Below are 16821 nucleotides of genomic sequence, written 5' to 3' on the forward strand. Positions count from 1 at the left end.
AGGCTGCATTTTCTCCATCTTCCTTTGCTGCTGGCTCTAGTCACACCTTTTCTAAAACACTCACAGGAGAAACACCAAGGCTTTATTTCAGTCAATAACGATTTTATACGACAGATTAGCAATTTAACCAGAGTCCGATATTTACAACAAAAAGCAACAATATGAATGAATAAACGAAGGTATACCCATACGAGGGGATCTAATTCAGCTATAAAAAGGAAGTACAGATACATGCTACAATATGGATGCACCATGAAAACAGTGCACGATGTGAAAGATGCCAGACAGAAAAGCTACATATTGTATGATTCCACTTAGACTGAACTTACAGAATCCATTGAGGAAGAAAATAGATTCATGGTTACCAGGGGGTGGGGGTGGGGATGGGGACGGGAAATGGGGGATGAGGATGGGGATTCCTTTCAGGGTAATGAAAATGTTCTGGAGCTAAATAGTGATGAGGGCTACACCACACTGTGAATATACCAAGTATCACTAATGGTAAATTTATGTTATATATATTTTACCACAATAAAACATCAATTAATGTTTCTTAAAAAGCAATCTTACCCTGACAACGGAGAGTAAAAGCCGGGCTCCAGCTTTCAAGGCATTTGATCTGAGAAGTGCTTTTCATCAGCTCTTCTCAAATTTGACTGCATATTAGAATCACCTGGGCAGCTTTTTAAAGCTTCCTGGGTCTGGCCCCCACCCAAGGCCAATTAAACCAGATATCAGGGGCTGGGGGGACGAGGGGCAAACTGCGAAGCTCTCAGAGATGCTAGTGTAAAGCTGGGGCTAAGAAATACTGCTCTAGACCAGTGGTTCTCGCAGTGTGCTCCCCAGTCAAGCAGCATCAGCAGCACCTGGCATCTTGTTAGAAATGCAGATTCTGGGGCTCCACCTAAAATCTATGGAATCAGAAACTCTGGGGGTGGGGCTAAGCAATCTGGATTTTGCCTCTAGGGGATTCTGATGGTCATTCAAGCTTGACAACAGCTGTTCTTTTTTTTTTTTAACATTTTTAAAAATATTTTTTATTTATTTCTAGGAGAGAGAGAGAGAGAGAGCGCGTGAGCAGGGGAGGGTCAGAGAGAGAGGAAGTCACAGACTGAAACAGGCTCCAGGCTCTGAGCTGGCAGTCAGCACAGAGCCCGAAGCGGGGCTCGAACCCACGAACCGCAAGATCATGACCTAAGCGAAAGTCGGACGCTTAACCGACTAAGCCACCCAGGCGCCCCTGACAACAGCTGTTCTTAAACTAGACTCAACCACTGGTCTGCTGGGGTAGAAAGACAGAAAGTATTATTTTGAAAAGTGTACGTGTTGCTAGGAAAGAGAAATGCCAAGGGCTCTACAGGAACAAGGGGAGGGGGAACGCTCTGTCCTGCATTATCGGGAGAGAGGGGCAGGGTGAGATATCTACCCTCGTACCTCCCCTCCAACCCCCACCCCAGTGCTACTGTGGGGGTGTACCTCTAGATATGGCAAGCAGAGTGGAGGGGCTTCTGAAGGCTAGCAGAGAGTTGAGCTGGTGGCCTGTCTTACAGCTCACCTCTTCTCCCTTCCCGCCGTGGCTAAACAAGCAATGACACGGAAGCGAGGCTTTACCCAAGCGTCAGCCGTCCCAACAGCATCAGCCCTCCCTCTCAAACTGGCCCCAATACTGATGGAAATAACAAAGGAAAAGGAAATAAAGGGAAGTTTGAGATAAGGTATAGATTAAAGCATCTTTAGAAAACTTTTCCCATTTTGGAGTGCCTGGGTGGCTCAGTCGGTTAAGCGTCTGACTTCAGCTCAGGTCATGATTTCATGGTTTGTGCGTTTGAGCCCCGCATCAGGCTCTGTGCTGACAGCACAGAGGCCTCTTCAGATCCTCTGTCCCCCTCTCTCTTTGCCTTTCGCCTACTCATTCTCTCTTGCAAAAATAAACTTAAAAAAAAAAAAGAAAGCTTTTCCCTTTTTATTGACCCATAACATAAAATCCAAGGAAGAAGAAAGGGCCCCCTTCAGCAACCCAGCTTTAAGCTGTATAAATAATAAGTAACCCTGACTCTAGCTCTTGTTCACTGCCCTGTCTCTGACTCATCTGTAACATTAACATAGGAAAATGCCAGTTTGAGTCCTAGGCCTCCACTTGTTTATAATAAAATCATAAGACCTCAGCCACCAATCATTAACCCATAGCCCTGATAGCCTCCTTTCCTTCCGGGCAGGATCTTGGTTATTGTGGCCATGCCTCTTTACTCGACTGGCAGGAAAACAGGCAGAATCGGCAGAATGCAGCCACTCTGTGGGAACGTGCTACTGCCTGTAGGCTGAACCCACTGGACTCCTATGAGAAGCTGTATATCTTTTCATCAGTGTCGGAAGTAAACTGCAGGGCCTATAAAGTATATATTAAATAGTTTTAAAATGTGGCTTCCACGTCCCAACGACCTCCTGAGGATGTGTGGTTTCAAGATGGATTTAGAGAGGCACCAAAGGCTGCCTTCTCTGAATGGGGTCCTATGGCTCTAGCCACAGGACCATGACTGATGGCCCTCAGGGAAAAGTGGGTACCAGCTCCCTGAAAGGGGGAGACAGATAGAGGAGTGCGCATGAGCAGGTGCCGAATGATTCTCCGAGTTGCTGTAGGGCAATGCCTGTCTTGGGCACGGGGAAGCCAGATAGATCCTAGGTTTTTTCTGATACGTCACATGCATATAAAATACATAGGGTCTCTGCAGCAGCAAGTCCTCTGAGCATGCGGCGGCCTCTCTCTGGAATGCCATTCCTCTGTTTTTGCTCATGGTTGGCTCAGATCCATCCTTTATGTCTCGATCGTAATGGCACCTCCTCTGAGAAGTCTTCCTGTAGTACCTGGTCCACAGCGGTCCCTCCATTTTCTCATTTCTCATTTCTCATTCTCATGAGTCCTTGCTCATTTCCTTCATAGAACTGGTTGCAGACTGTAATTATTTTATTTATGTATTGCTTTGCCTAGTTGCAACTTATTATCAGTCTCTTCCTCTGGAATGGAAGCTCTGTGAGGACAGAGACCACATCTGTTTTGTTCTCCATTACATCTTCAGCACCTAATACACTGCCTAGCACAGAGCAGGCACATTTGTTGAAGAAATGAATGAATTAATTTCAAAATTAAGTAGCTTCACGGGCACCTGAGTGGCTTAGCCCATTAAGCATCTGACTTTGGCTCAGGTCATGATCTCGTGGTTTGTGGGTTCAAGCCCCGCGTCAGGCTCTGTGCTGACAGCTCAGAGCCTGGGGCCTGCTTCAGATTCTGTGTCTCCCTCTCTCTTTCTCTGCCCCTCCTCCACTCATGCTCTGTTTCTGTCTCAATAACAAATAAAAACACCAAAAAAAAATTTTTTTTAAAGTAGCTTCCAAGGAGAGTATTTAGCAGTTTCCTCCTCTAGTCAACATTTGAATATTCATTTTTAATAGCAAATATGATCAATTTCATTAAATGTGTATTCAAATTTGATACACAATCTGTGATCGCTTCCACTTAAGTATACATGTCAGGGCTAGGTCCATTTTCATTATGTAGTCAGATCCTTTAGGGGACCAACCAAAAAAGCTTTTATTGTACTGAAATTTTGACTATCGGTTGGAAAAATATGTAAACCTTGTAAACCTTCCTGTGATGGTTTTATCCGTTGGTGCAAGTTTTGATTTGACTTTGTGTTTTGGTGGCCGCTCGGAAGAGACATGCCCCGGAGCTGTGGTACAGGACTGGCTTCCCAGGCAGCAGCCCGCACGGAGATGAGTCTACCTCAGAGAAGACCATGAAGAAACATCAGGGGCAGCAGGTGGATCTTAAGGACCGACTTCAGAAAGCCCCAAAGACAAAGCTCAAAATAGGATGACAATGAATGCACATTTCTGTTCAGACTCGTCAGATACAGTCCAAGTTACAGACAATATTTTTACTAAAACTTTTATTATTCTTGAGCCCACAGGGTGTACAGTCTGAGAGAGAATAACCGGTAAGAAACAAGAATCAGATTGTACCAGTAATTACATAGTTCTCATCTTCGAAGGCACTCTCTGTGCTTTTACTAGTACAGCATAGGCACCAGGCATATAAATATAATAAATTACTCAACCCATAAAGTTTTTTACTTACCCCTATACCATGTCTGCAAACAGGTTATAAAATAATAAAATTATCCTTCATTTATTTGCATAAATTATTATTTGCCTGAGGCGAAGATGTACCTCATATATGTACAGAGTAAATACACCCACATTGGAGATGAAAGGGAGGCAGGTAGATAAAGAGAAACCTAGAAGCCATATTAACCAGTCAAAATCCATGAACCTTATTTGGACCCTGATTCAAACAAACCGTTCAATGAATTTATGTGACAACTGGGGAAACCCAGAACAGCCTCTCGATATCTGATGATATTAAGGCATTACTGCCAAGTTTTTAGATGTGAAAATAATATTGTGGTTATTTTTTTTAAGACTCCTTATCTTTAGATAAACATCCACAGATTCTCTTCAAGTAATCCAGTGGTGGGGGACAGATAAAAACTAAACTAATCATGGATCAATAGATGGGTACATTATATGGTAAAACTTTGTACCTGCTTTGAAGTTTTCTGTAACTACATTTTAAAACAAGACACAAGATGTATTAAGAAAATATCCAAATATAAGTTCATTTAAAAAAATCACATTGACTTGTTTGGGCTCATTGGTGCACTTTGGTTGCAAACACTGCAGAATGTGGAGAAACAGTTTGTCTTCCCACAGCAGATCCCTCTGATCAGCTTTGTGGGCCCACTGAGCTCCCGGATTTCTGACTGGGTTTTCACTCTGTGGGTTTCATTACCAGTCAGGCTTCAGTGTTCAGCTCCGATCCATCTGCTGAACATGTACCGAGTGCCTCCTTCAGCCCAGAGTTAATTTGAACCTCTGCTGGCTGGACCCTCCCCAACTCACTGTCTCCTCAGAGCCACAATCCATCCATAAGTTCCTCTTCCTCCTAGATCCAATACTCCTTTCCTACTCCCCTTTCCCTTCGGATGGAAGTACGCTGAAGTCTGTCCATTAAGAACAAAACCCTTCTTGCTATCCTCATCTTCCTATAACCATGCACGTGTCCGTGCGCGCGCGCACACACACACACACACACAGGGTCTTCTCTCAACGCTTTATGGCTAGATTTCTGAAATGAGCTTAAGAAATCCCCCAGATCAATTTATTAAGTGTTTAGTAAGTGCTGCATGGCAGACATGGGGGAGGGATGTGACAGAAAGCTCTGTCTTCAGAAGGACTGTGAAATTTGTAGACAGAGTTCTAGTCTGGAGCAGGTTCAGGAACTAGTCACACATGAGACTTAGATGAGCATTCACATCACTGTACCACCGTGTGAGCGCCCAGCAGGCTGGCCAAGGAGTCTGAGGCAGCGAGAAAGCACTGGAGTAGTTTTGGTAGGACTTGAACTGGACTTGGAAGAGTGAACAAGATTTGGAAAGGCAAAGAGGAAAGAAGACATTTTATTTTATTTTATTTTATTTTTTAAAATTTTTTAATGTTTTATTTATTTCTAGGAGAGAGAGAGAGAGACAGCGTGAGCAGGGGAGGGCCAGAGAGAGAGAGGGAGTAACAGACTGAAACAGGCTCCAGGCTCAGAGCAGGCAGTCAGCACAGAGCCCGACGCGGGGCTCGAACCCACAAACCGCAAGATCAAGACCTAAGCGAAAGTCGGACGCTTAACCGACTAAGCCACCCAGGCGCCCCATGGAAAGAAGACATTTTAAGCACACTTTTTTAGCATAAGTACATTTGTGAAGGTTGAGTTCATAGCCTGTTCTGAGGATGGGGAAGCCGGCCTGACCGTGGGGGCTGACGGGGGAGGGTATGAGGGCCACCGAAGACCTCTATAGGCTGAGGTGCTTCAGGCCTTGAAAGATGGCTACGGCTCTGCTCCGTTCTGTTGGGTGGGGCAGGCGTGCTCTGGAGAAGTGGGGGTGGGGGGCAGCGCCACAGAGGCAGGGCTAAACTCGGTTACAGGAGAAAGGAGGCTGGCAGCTAACAGGAGAGGCTGAGGCAGGGGCCTCTGCAGGAAGCCTTTACGGTGTGACATGATGAGGGCCTACCCCAGGGTGGTGGAGGCCATGTTGGTAACAGTTTCTGTTTGATTCCATGACCAACTGAGGGCACAAGATGGACAGGGCCAGCTTGGCTCTGAGATCTGGAGCCTTGGAAGGGTGGGGCCGGTTGTTGTCCGATGAGGCATCACACCATCACATTGAGATCCAGGCCATAACACGTCGACTAACTGCAGTTTGTGGACTGTACTTCAGTCCTGAGGCTTACAGTTGAACCATTAAACAGTTATGAGATAACTGGAAAACTGAATTCTGACTAGATTTGATAACATTAAGGAACTGTTCACTTTGGAAGTGTGGGAATGGTATTGTGGTTTTGAGTCCTTGTGTTTTAGTGACAGATGCTGAAATATGTACAGACGAAATACATTTGGATTTGATATAAAATTATCCAGGGATGGGAGGAGTGGGTGTGATATAGCTGAAGCTGATTTGTTTCTGCAAATTGTTAGTTGTCACCTGGGGGACACGGAGGTTCCTTGTGCTCTCCTCTCCCCTGTTGTATATATTTGAAATTCTCCATGAAAAAAGAATTCTGGTCCTTGGGTATCAAGTCTTATACCCTGGGCTTCCTAATTCCCCCTCAGAGATCACAAGAGGCATTTTGAGCTGTATCATGTTAATCTCTTGTCACATTTCAAAACAGAAATTTGGTCTACTTCTGTTTTGCCTATAGCAGAAAAACATGAACTTGAAAGAAATAATGCCTTGACTTTATTTGGAAAAACAAACTGGGAGATACACATGATCTCCTTTATCAGGATCATGTGAGGAAACCAACTAACTGAAAAGGCAAAGTCAAAACTCAGATGAGAAAAGTGGTATTTTTGTGATAGTTTGAAATAAATGCTTCATTTGGAAGAGTCAGTCCCAAGAGAGGTTTTCTGGCACCAGAGCACTTGGCATGAGTGTGAAAGTTGTAGCCAAGTTGAAAAGCCACAGCCTGGGCTGTAGCTGCCTGTAAAAAGCCCGTGTTGCTTCTGCAATGAGTCACACATTGCCCAGGCAGAGGCGAGGGGTGGGGGGCAGAGAGGGGTCTACTGACGATGCTCCCAGCCGCCCTGGTGCCCACTCACACAGCACCTCACACCTCTCTCACCCACAAGCCCCAAAGATGGGAGGCTGCTCTGCCAACGTCCCCAGACATGCAAGAAGGGGGCACTGGCCATCACATGCTGGTGGAGGGGAACTGCGGTGAAGCCCCGTACTTGGCACGCCATCTCCCAGGCTACAGGGCAGCAACCAGATTTTGTTCTCAGCGAAACAAGTGGCCCCCAAACAGAACAAACCTTCAGGCAGGTAAACTAGGAAGCTAGGAGGGTAAATTTGGAACCTGAGCAAAGGACATAATTTTTTTCTTTTCTTTCTAATGGGAAAAAAAAAAATTATACGGGGTAATAGGGAAGCTAGGGATTAGTATAGGTGCATGCTTCCCTGGAGAGGAACAAGCACAAAATTAGCATCAGAATCCAGCTCAGTAAACAAGTGAGGGCCTGCTTGGTGCCAGGGATTACGGAAAAGGCAGGGATGAACATGACATGGCCCTTACCTGCATGGCGAGCACAGGAGAGGGAGGAAACAGGAATGCACAAATTCTCCTGGACACATACTAAAACAGAAGGGCACAGAGGTCCTGGGACCCAGGCAACGTAGCTGTTAACTGAGCCAGAGTCTAATTTAGGGCAAATCATTTAATGTCAATTCTTCATCTGTATAATGGGGCAATTCTTGCCTTGCTGATCCTATAGAGTTTAGAGTGGTAAGAAGCAAAGCTACTAAAAATAATAATAAAGCAGGAGGAGTAGGCTTTTCTACTAGACCCTGTTGCCCCTAAAAGCGCCTGTGACTGGTGCTCAAAGATGAGGCCCCCTGTGGACGGCAGCCTGACCTGTGGCAGGTTCCCGATGCAGAAGGCTTTCCAGCCATACCTCAGAGCAGCAGCCACCTGCCTGCAGCCTCACAGCCGCTTCCCACAGGCACCTTGTCACATGCCCGGGAGCTGCCTTGGCATGAGCAACTCTCTCCAACTTGATCAAACCTGCCTGACTCCGAGGGTGGAGGCGCTTAGTCCTAGTAATCTTAATCGGTCTTGGAGCTGAGAGCCAGAGTGGAACTTCGAGAATGCAGCATTCAATCCTCTCATTTGTACGAGGGTAAAGGAGGCTCAGGCAGCGCATGTGACTTGCTCAAGGTCACTCACAGAGGCGCTGGGACAGCTGTGGCTGAAATCTTGTTTTCTGGACTCTTCTGGTCCCATGTAGTTGCTTTTCTTTCCTCAGAAGGTTTTGCCAACACTGACTCTGTTGCCTTTTATATCCCTAAGCTTTCCTGCCCTCAAATACCTAATTCAGTGTAACTTCCAACAAAGAGTATTTAGGGCGCAATGAAAAAGACAAGTTCCTCCTGATAACCTTTTCCCAAGCTCTCTGTTCTTTGGGGTCTTATTCTTTGGGAAGCTGTTTATACTAAATGCCTGTTACGCACGTGACCCTAATCAGAGTGTGAGTTCACGGAGATGAAAATGAGATGTCCGTGTCCCCTAGGAGCTCCTAGCTTAGTTATCACTAGCATGCCCTCTTCATGACACCTTTGGGAACCTCCACTCTGGGAAGAGAAAGTCCTTCTGACCCAGTTCCCGTTAGTCATGCGTACAAGGAGAAATCGTCTCACTGCTACACCTCTTTATTCCCTGAGTTTTTCCATTCGTGCCTGGCTGGCAGCTTCTGCCACGCTGGCTGCGGCTCCAGATGATGTGGGCAGAGAAAAGGCTGGCGGCCTCAGTCTAGAAGGCTTGCCACCCGGTAGCTGTACCTCTCTCTGACCCGAGGGTTTGGAAGGGTCCTCATGATTGCTTCATCTCTGCCTCCTACTGTCCCTGAGGAATTTGTATTTGTGCTCCGCTGAGTAACGGTCTAACGTTTACTCCAGTTTGCCCCATGGAGTGACAGCTTTGGTGTCCTCTGGCCTCCCTCTCCTCTCTGCCATCTTGGTGTGAGTGGCTTTGAGTCCAGGGCTCTGAGGTCTGAGAAATTAAAATATATCGCAGTGAAGACTCCGACTGGCTTGTGCAAGTAGGAACACTGGTGTCTTTTGAAAAGTTGGACAGGAGATGGTGAAATCCCTTCGAGGCCTAACATTTCCCCAAAGGTATATCCAAAGGTTGACAGTCTGAAAAATTAGCAGGGTTCCACCGCATGTGTCCAGACCTCGGATCAATTCCTCATAGCATTATGGACACCAAGCTTTCCTTTAGATTCTCCTTACTCTCAGATGAAGTCCCCTAGTTACAGAATAAGGGGTACGGAACCAGGATACACACTTATACTCTTGTGAAATGATTCTGCTGTCTATGGAAGGCTTCCTGGAAGTGGAGTTCCTTTTCCTGCTGCTCCAGTTAACATCATTCTTGGTGCCCAAATACTGATGAATGGACCCCAGATGGCAAAGCATGGTCCCCAACTCAGACAGAGCCCACGGAGCACTATGGTTCTACCCTAACGAGCCATGACATGCCAATTATTTGCTTTTCTGGAGAAACCTCAGCCTGAAAATCCATTTAATTACCACAGGAGATAATCTTTTAAACACAGCTTCACATTCTTTAAAGATTTTTCCCTGTGGGAGTAAGAAAGTTTATCTGAACATGGGATTGGAGTGTTTACTTCCATTTCCAGAGGAAGGACAATCACCTGGTAGTTAGCAAGAAGCCTGAGGCCTGGAGGATTTATTTTTTAAGTCTCTTCCTCCTCAATGATCGTTTGTCATTCGTTTGTAGTGTTGTCACACTCTCCCAGGGCAAACTTGGCACTTAGCTCTGTGATCCCAGGCCCATAATTAAGTGGAATTTTTCAAGCATCTCTATCAGATGGGGTTTTATACTTGCTCTGGATGTGGCTATCAAGAGTCGATGTCCTCAAGGGTTTCCTATCAGGAAGATCGTATCTGTAAATCCACGAGCCCTGAAGACCTCCCTGGAGCTGTGGTCAGTAAGACAGCAATTTTTCCAGCCTGGAGCATCCCAGAGGATGCCAGCTTGGGCAGGCAGGGGCCCTACGGTTGTGTTCAACCCGGTGGCCCCAAGACCCTGAATAATCCCTTCTATAATAGGTGCCCCATAAACAGATGCTAAATTGATGCATGTAAACAGGTCCTCACATGGAAAGGATGTGCATTGTGCCAAAATATGAACAATGTAAACTGAAAACTGAGCTTGGCGGGCCCAAGTTCTTGGCACGGGGCTGCTCTGGGCCTTCTTTCCCCATATCGCTTTAAGGAGAAGTGGGCAGGAGGCTGAGATTTCTAGGCCTTGAAGAATACACCTCTGAAGATTAAGAGGAGAAAAGGAGTAATTGTCTTAGACACAGAATTAGAAAGTGAGGAAAAACTTTTAAGGAAGACTGACTAAATTTGGGGCCTGAATCTCCCCTGCCAGGTCCTGATGGGGAGAAGAGCTGGTCCAAGAAGTACCCATCATGTGGGGGCGTGCTGCAGTCCCCAATAGACCTGCACAGTGACATCCTCCAGTACGATGCCAGCCTTGTGCCCCTTGGGTTCCAAGGCTACAATGTTTCTGCCGATGAGCAGTTTCTCCTGACCAACGATGGCCATTCAGGTGAGAGAGAGGCCTCTGAGGCCTGCAAGGGGATGTCTTAGCTCCCCTCAGCTCCTTGGCTCCTTGTACCTGGCAGGGGGGAGAAGGGATGGTGGGGGGCGGGGCTTGAAGGAGGCCTGGACCACTCATTCAGGAGATGCTGGAGGTCGTTCTCCCAGGGCAGCGCCTCTCAGAAGCACATCTCTTGGGAAGTGGCAGGGGGGATGGGGACAGGCTTGAGCCCTTGGGCTCCTTGGTCCAAACCCTCCAGGAGCCATGAAACTCACTGTGGGGGTGCCCAGGTTTGGAGTCAGCCAAACCTGGATTTGAATCCTGGCTTGACTACTTACAAGTCATAAGACTCTGGGTAAGAATATTACCCTCCTCTAGCTTTCGTGTGGAAAATGGGCATATTGATGAATACTGCAAAAAGACTAGGGATCTGGAACTCAACAGATGCTTCATAAATGGCAATTATTATCGTTGCTGTTATATTATTCTAGAGAGCTTGGAGGATACTTCATTAAAGGTTCTATCTTGATAGCTGGGTGTGTAATACATGGATATGTAAAACAACATCCACCCATCTAGAATTAGTGCTCTTGCCATCCTTTTTCCAGGGGAGCCTAGAAGGTGCTGGTGCCCGTAGAATTGCTTTAGGGAAACGGGGACATTCTCAGGAGAAGAGACCAGGCTTCTGAGCCTCAGTCTGTGTCTCCACTCGCTGCATCCACCTGCCCCCTGCCTGGGCTCCGGGCCGGGGTTGCTTCCCTAACTGCTCTCAGGCAGTGCTCAGCTGGCCAGGGCTCTGAAGGCTCCACTCTCCACAGTGAGGCTGAACCTGCCCCCGGACATGCACATCCAGGGCCTCCGGTCCCGCTACAGTGCCGCGCAGCTGCACCTGCACTGGGGGAACCAGAATGACCCTCACGGCTCCGAGCACACCGTCGGTGGGAAGCACTTTGCCGCGGAGGTGAGTGAGGCGGGCGGGCCGGCAGAGGCTGCCTGGCGGTGGGTGGTCTGGCACTCTTCCACCTTGCTGGTGTGCAGATAAGATCAGAGCCCAAGCAAGGGCTGCCTTCAGGCTCTACACACCCACTCCCAGGAAGGCAGAACCACTCCAGTCACCCCGCGGCTCTTCTGCGGTGTCCTGGTCCCCTTCCTCCTAGCCTTGTGGAATTTGTCTCTGTCTTTACTGAGTGGGGCCGCTCAGAAGGCAACGCTCCCAGGGTGGCACAGTGGGACGCACATGCCCCTTTTGTTGGCATCGCCTTCTGCGTGCAGAGATCAAGATCCCACCAGCTTGTCTGGCTGACGTATCATATCCCACTGTTGAATCCTACTGGGCTGACTGCTTCCCCAAACTTCTCAGTCTTTCTTCACAAGCCATGCTGTTTGCATAGGCCTTTCCCACCCCAGCTTTCCTTTCCCTGGGCATGGGTTGTGCTTGGAACCTTGGGACCCATGGCCACAAGCCAGGGGAAGACTAGCATTATAATTCATGGGACATCACGGCAATGAGAGAGTCAATGAGGATCGTGTGGGATGTCGGCACAGCATCGTTATGTCACTCAGAGGCACTAGCCCAAAACACCAAAAGAAATCAGGAGTGAAGCATTTGTTCCTGCACGATAGGTGTGCAGGGGGTACAGTGGGGGTGCTTGAGATGCTCCATTTCAGAGCTCCCAGAGGGTGGAACTTCGGGTGTGGTTCTGCATGTTTACAGGGCAATAAATACAAGGAGAGAAATGCTACTGATCAGCCAGTGGAGCCCACGGTAAATAATGACATGACCATTCTCCTCTGTTCTTAACTGCTGAACTGCTTAATGTCTCAGGCTAATTACAGGTGGAGTTACTAGTGTGGCGCAGCTATAATTCTGGCCCAATAGGACAGCACTCTCAGAGATGCACGTATTTCAAACCAGGCCCATTTCTGAACCTCCAGGACTGCAATTTCTTTCAGGCTAATTGCAACGTGGAGGCTTCTACTTACCCATGGGGAATAAAGAAGGAGTTAAGGTATAGGTTGGGAGAATGTGGGCATGAAATATATTTCTAGTTATTATATTTTCTGTTATTAAGCCTCATCATCACCAAGAGCCTGGTGAAAATGGGCCGTAAATGTCTCTAATAGAGAAATACACTAAGGTGACCCGAAAGTGGCAGATTCTCTGCAGAGGGTCCTTGAAAGTGCAGCAGTTCTTCTGGATTGAGTCCTATAGAAAGACTCTCTTCATATTCTCAGCGGGGAATTCTGTTCCATCTGTTATTAGTCTTCACCTCCTCTCAGTTTAATCTGAACACAGTAAGAAAAGTGCTGAAGCAGACCACACACTCAAAGGGCAGCTGTAAAAAGAACTAAGGATCTAGGACCTGCAGGGTTTTAGCCACAAGGAATTCTCCGTCTCTCAAGGCCATGCCAAGCTAACACGGTGGGGCAGTACGGCAGGTTACATCCTTCACAGGGAGGGCTGCTTGAAAAAAGAAATAATGTCGTGTAACTTTTAAAAATTAGAAAGGGTCACTTGAAATGTGGGGAACATTAAGTTGTAGTCAATAAAATCTGCTTGAATTCTGCTTACAACCATGTAAGATGAAAAAAGATACGAAGAAAAAGAAAGGAGAAAATCTCAATGTGTCACAGTCTCAAGAGGCAAAGAATCAACCAAAAAGCCTATATCACATAGACAGACCTCTCTACTAAGAGAGCTTTTTGGAGAACAAGGGACATCACATTTTGGATTAAAAATTAGGTTCAACATTGTAAGAATTTGCCATAACAATATCTTAATGCTTACCTAGACATTTTTAAAAACATTTTTAATGTTTTATTTCTGAGAAAGAGAGAGAGAGAGAGAGAGCAAGCATAAGCAGGGAAGGGTCAGAGAGAGAGGGAGATACAGAATCTGAAGCAGGTTCCGGCTCTGAGCTACCTGTCAGCACAGAGTCCAACGTGGGGCTTGAACCCACGAACCATAAGATCATGACCTGAGCCGAAGTCAGACGCTCAACCGACTGAGCCACCCAGGCGCCCCGACATTTTTTTTTTTTTGGAGAGAAAGAGCATGTGCGTGTGCAAGGTTGGGAGGGGGGATGGGCAGAGGGAGGGGGAGAAAGAAGCTCCAGCAGGCTCCTCGCTCAGTATAGAGCTAGACTCGAGGCTCGATCTCACAACCATGAGACCTTAGCCAAAATCAAATCGGACGCTTAACTGACTGAGCCACCCAGGTGCCCCAGTTACCTAGACTTTTTAAATCCAAGATTTCTCAGAACGTTGCCTTTTCCTCACGTTAATAATGACAAGTAATTCCTGCTTTGAAAACATGAGCTTAGAATTTTTTTGTAAATGGTAAGAATCTATATTCAGTAGAGTAACATTATTGTTTTTTTTTTGGTCTCTTAAAATATGGCTGATTAAACCTGTATAAAAGCCATGATGTGATTTCCTTTTTCCACCTGAGGGATAAATATGTGTCCTACTCTGGATGCAATTATGATTAAGTTACCACTGGAGGTTTCTTGCCTCAGCCCTTACTACTTCCAGATCAAGTGCAGAGTGGCCAGGTTGAGACTGTGCAAGCTACATGAGGCCATTTTTCTCTAGGCTCCAGAATAAGTAGAAAAAAATCAGAAGAGAGAAATGCTCCAAAGTACCCAAGCTTTTTCATGGCTAGTATAAACGCCCTCCCTCTCTCCCTCCCTTCCTTCGATGCTTCTGTCCCTCCTTCCCTCCTCTATTATATACCTGGTACTTTCTAAGCACCATATCAGACACTGATATGGTGAATAAATAAGATGGACAGTCTGTCCTGTCAGGGGTTTTAGTCTAGAGGACTGGAGGAAAAAGGGCAAACTGGGGAGGCCATGAAGGAAAGGGTCTGAGAGGCCTAATCTACCTGGGGCAGGTGCAGAGGGGCTTTTGTCCTCCCCACTGGATCTGAGTCCCCTGCAAAAGCAAAAGGTTCCCCTGAGTCGCCCGTCCCCTGGTGAGCAGCTTTCCTTCCACTGCAGCTGCATATCGTCCACTATAACTCGGACCTGTACCCCAACGCCAGCACCGCCAGTAATAAGTCAGAAGGCCTCGCCGTCCTGGCTGTTCTCATAGAGGTAAGAGATGTTTAAAGGAGTTTTACACGAAATTTGAAGCCAGGATGATATCACACTTGGCATTTGGGCCCTGAATTACCTGTCTGTTGGATGTGTATGGGTCACTCTCATTTTGGCTGGGTCTTGCCTCTAGAGCCGAAGGTATTCCCACCCAGTGGACCCTGTCTTTTGGCCTAGAGGCAGTGCTTTGTGTAGCTGGGCAGCAGAAATGGGCCTTTCCTTTGGAACACTGGAGAAAATGAAGCCTAGTTCCTAGTCCTATTGCATAAAGCTTGGAATTGTCCAGCTGGGTAGGCCCTGTGTGTATGGGGTTGGGAGGCGAGGATCATTCGGTGCTGCCTCATCAGGTGCCAAATCCTTTACACAACTCTTAACATCCATGTTGCAGTCTTTATATGGACCCTAGATTGAGTTCTTTCCTTAATCCCCAAAATGGGAATGTTTTCTGATTCGCTCACATGTTTTTCCCTAACATGATAAGTACTTTGTTTTTCAACACACTTGCTTTCCTGACTTGGCTCGTATGTACTAAAGCTCGAGTTCTGGTTAGAAAACATCTTAGTTGTGGCTTTCAGACCCACAGCCTGATCACCAGGAGGACAAGCTATGTTCCTTGCCCTGCAGCACTCAAGCCCCAGTGCCTTAAGGCCTCAGTGCCTTGCATCCCGAGATGCAAGAGGACAGGACCATCACCTTAACTCCCTAACAGGCTAGTGATTCTTCAAAATTTTCCTAGTAAAGCACATCCTTCAGGGAGGACCTAGGCAGTGGTGACTATATACCTTTAGTCGAGCCCTTCCATTAGCAACTGTCAAGCCAGGCTCAGCACATGGAATTCTGTCCTAGTTCAACATGGCCCTCTCTGTTGCAGATGGGCTCCTTCAATCCATCTTATGACAAGATCTTCAGGCACCTTCAAGATGTAAAATACAAAGGTAAGGGGTCCTCGGATGCTTATTTACCCTTAGAGAGAAGGATATATAGTCACTCCCATGTGACCCAAAGAAAAGTGAATGCAGGGGGCAGGTGCTGTCCACATTTCTAGGCTCAGTCACATGCCCAACAGCACGCCTGCCATGGGGGAAAGGCTGACACCATTTCCCCAACATGTCTCTCCAGGCCAAGAGGTGCTCATTCCAGGTTTCAGCATTGAAGAGCTGCTTCCTGAGAGGCCTGAAGAATACTACCGCTATAAAGGGTCCCTGACCACGCCTCCTTGCCACCCCACAGTGCTCTGGACAGTCTTCCGGAACCCTGTGCAAATCTCCCAGGAGCAGGTATCTGTCGTATCCTCTGACTCAGAGGCCATGTGGCACCTCGGTCTCTACCATCACCCATATCATGACAACTTGATTACCTCACTTAGAGCCGCACTGACAGCTATGCGAAACCTCTCCAAATATCACAGTTCCCGGAAGCGCTGCAGAAATTACAGGCTGAGCTTCAAGACTGGAGTTATCAAGTCAAGCCTGAAAAACAAACCCATCTCCACAGTTCCATACGAGTTGTTAGGCTGCATTTCCTAATATATCCCTCAGTGGCTGGATGGTGTCTGCCTCCGTGGTGGGGGAGAACAAGGTTCCTTTACAGGGCAGAATAAAGACAGAACCAGGTTAGATGGTTTAACAAACCAGAGCACTGGGACTGCAGCATTGAGTAGGCCATGGTCTCTGCTCTTAAGCTCAAAGTCTAGTGCAAAACTGGGGGACAGAAGCCACAGCAATCATTTCCAACCCTCTTGTCTTATAGGTGATGAAAGTGAGGGAGAGACAGTTGAGGGAGCTTGTGGGATCGCCCACTGGTTGGAGACAAGCCCCAGTGTCAGATAGGGGTTCCTGGTCGCTGCCCATCCCCCTACTCCACAGATGAAATTCATCAAGAAAAAAACTGGCTGTCCAGGAGACAGGGCCAGGGGCAGTGCCCTCTCCCACCCCCCAACCCCTCTTCCTGAGTCCAGTAAGGCCCTCACTGTTGGTTGTTCTTTTTACTATGA

The 16821-nt window shown here is 47.2% G+C and overlaps 2 protein-coding genes across 8 annotated transcripts in view; one reads left to right on the forward strand and one right to left on the reverse strand.

Annotated features, from left to right (window-relative positions):
* CA12 (carbonic anhydrase 12) overlaps positions 1–16821 on the forward strand; it is a 52871-nt gene that overhangs the window by 21631 nt on the left and 14419 nt on the right. For all 6 annotated transcript variants that reach the window (XM_039220178.1, XM_039220172.1, XM_039220193.1 and 3 more), the window contains exons 3-7: positions 10561–10740; positions 11550–11692; positions 14733–14828; positions 15700–15763; positions 15948–16105. In XM_039220178.1, coding sequence (XP_039076109.1) covers positions 10561–10740; positions 11550–11692; positions 14733–14828; positions 15700–15763; positions 15948–16105 — 641 coding nt within the window. The remainder of the gene's footprint in view (positions 1–10560; positions 10741–11549; positions 11693–14732; positions 14829–15699; positions 15764–15947; positions 16106–16821) is intronic.
* The window catches only part of APH1B (aph-1 homolog B, gamma-secretase subunit), an 85638-nt gene that overhangs the window by 1143 nt on the left and 67674 nt on the right, over positions 1–16821 (reverse strand). The window contains exon 7 of one of the 2 annotated variants that reach the window (XM_039220243.1): positions 3566–3774. The exons of the other annotated variant lie outside the window; for it this stretch is intronic. The gene's annotated coding sequence lies outside the window, so the exon portion shown is untranslated. Of the gene's footprint in view, positions 1–3565; positions 3775–16821 lie in introns of those variants that run through there. 2 annotated transcript variants of the gene reach the window in all.

This window comes from Hyaena hyaena, unplaced genomic scaffold, assembly GCF_003009895.1.
Source record: "Hyaena hyaena isolate Hyena2069 unplaced genomic scaffold, ASM300989v1 scaffold_15, whole genome shotgun sequence".
Classification (NCBI taxonomy): Eukaryota; Metazoa; Chordata; class Mammalia; order Carnivora; family Hyaenidae; genus Hyaena; species Hyaena hyaena.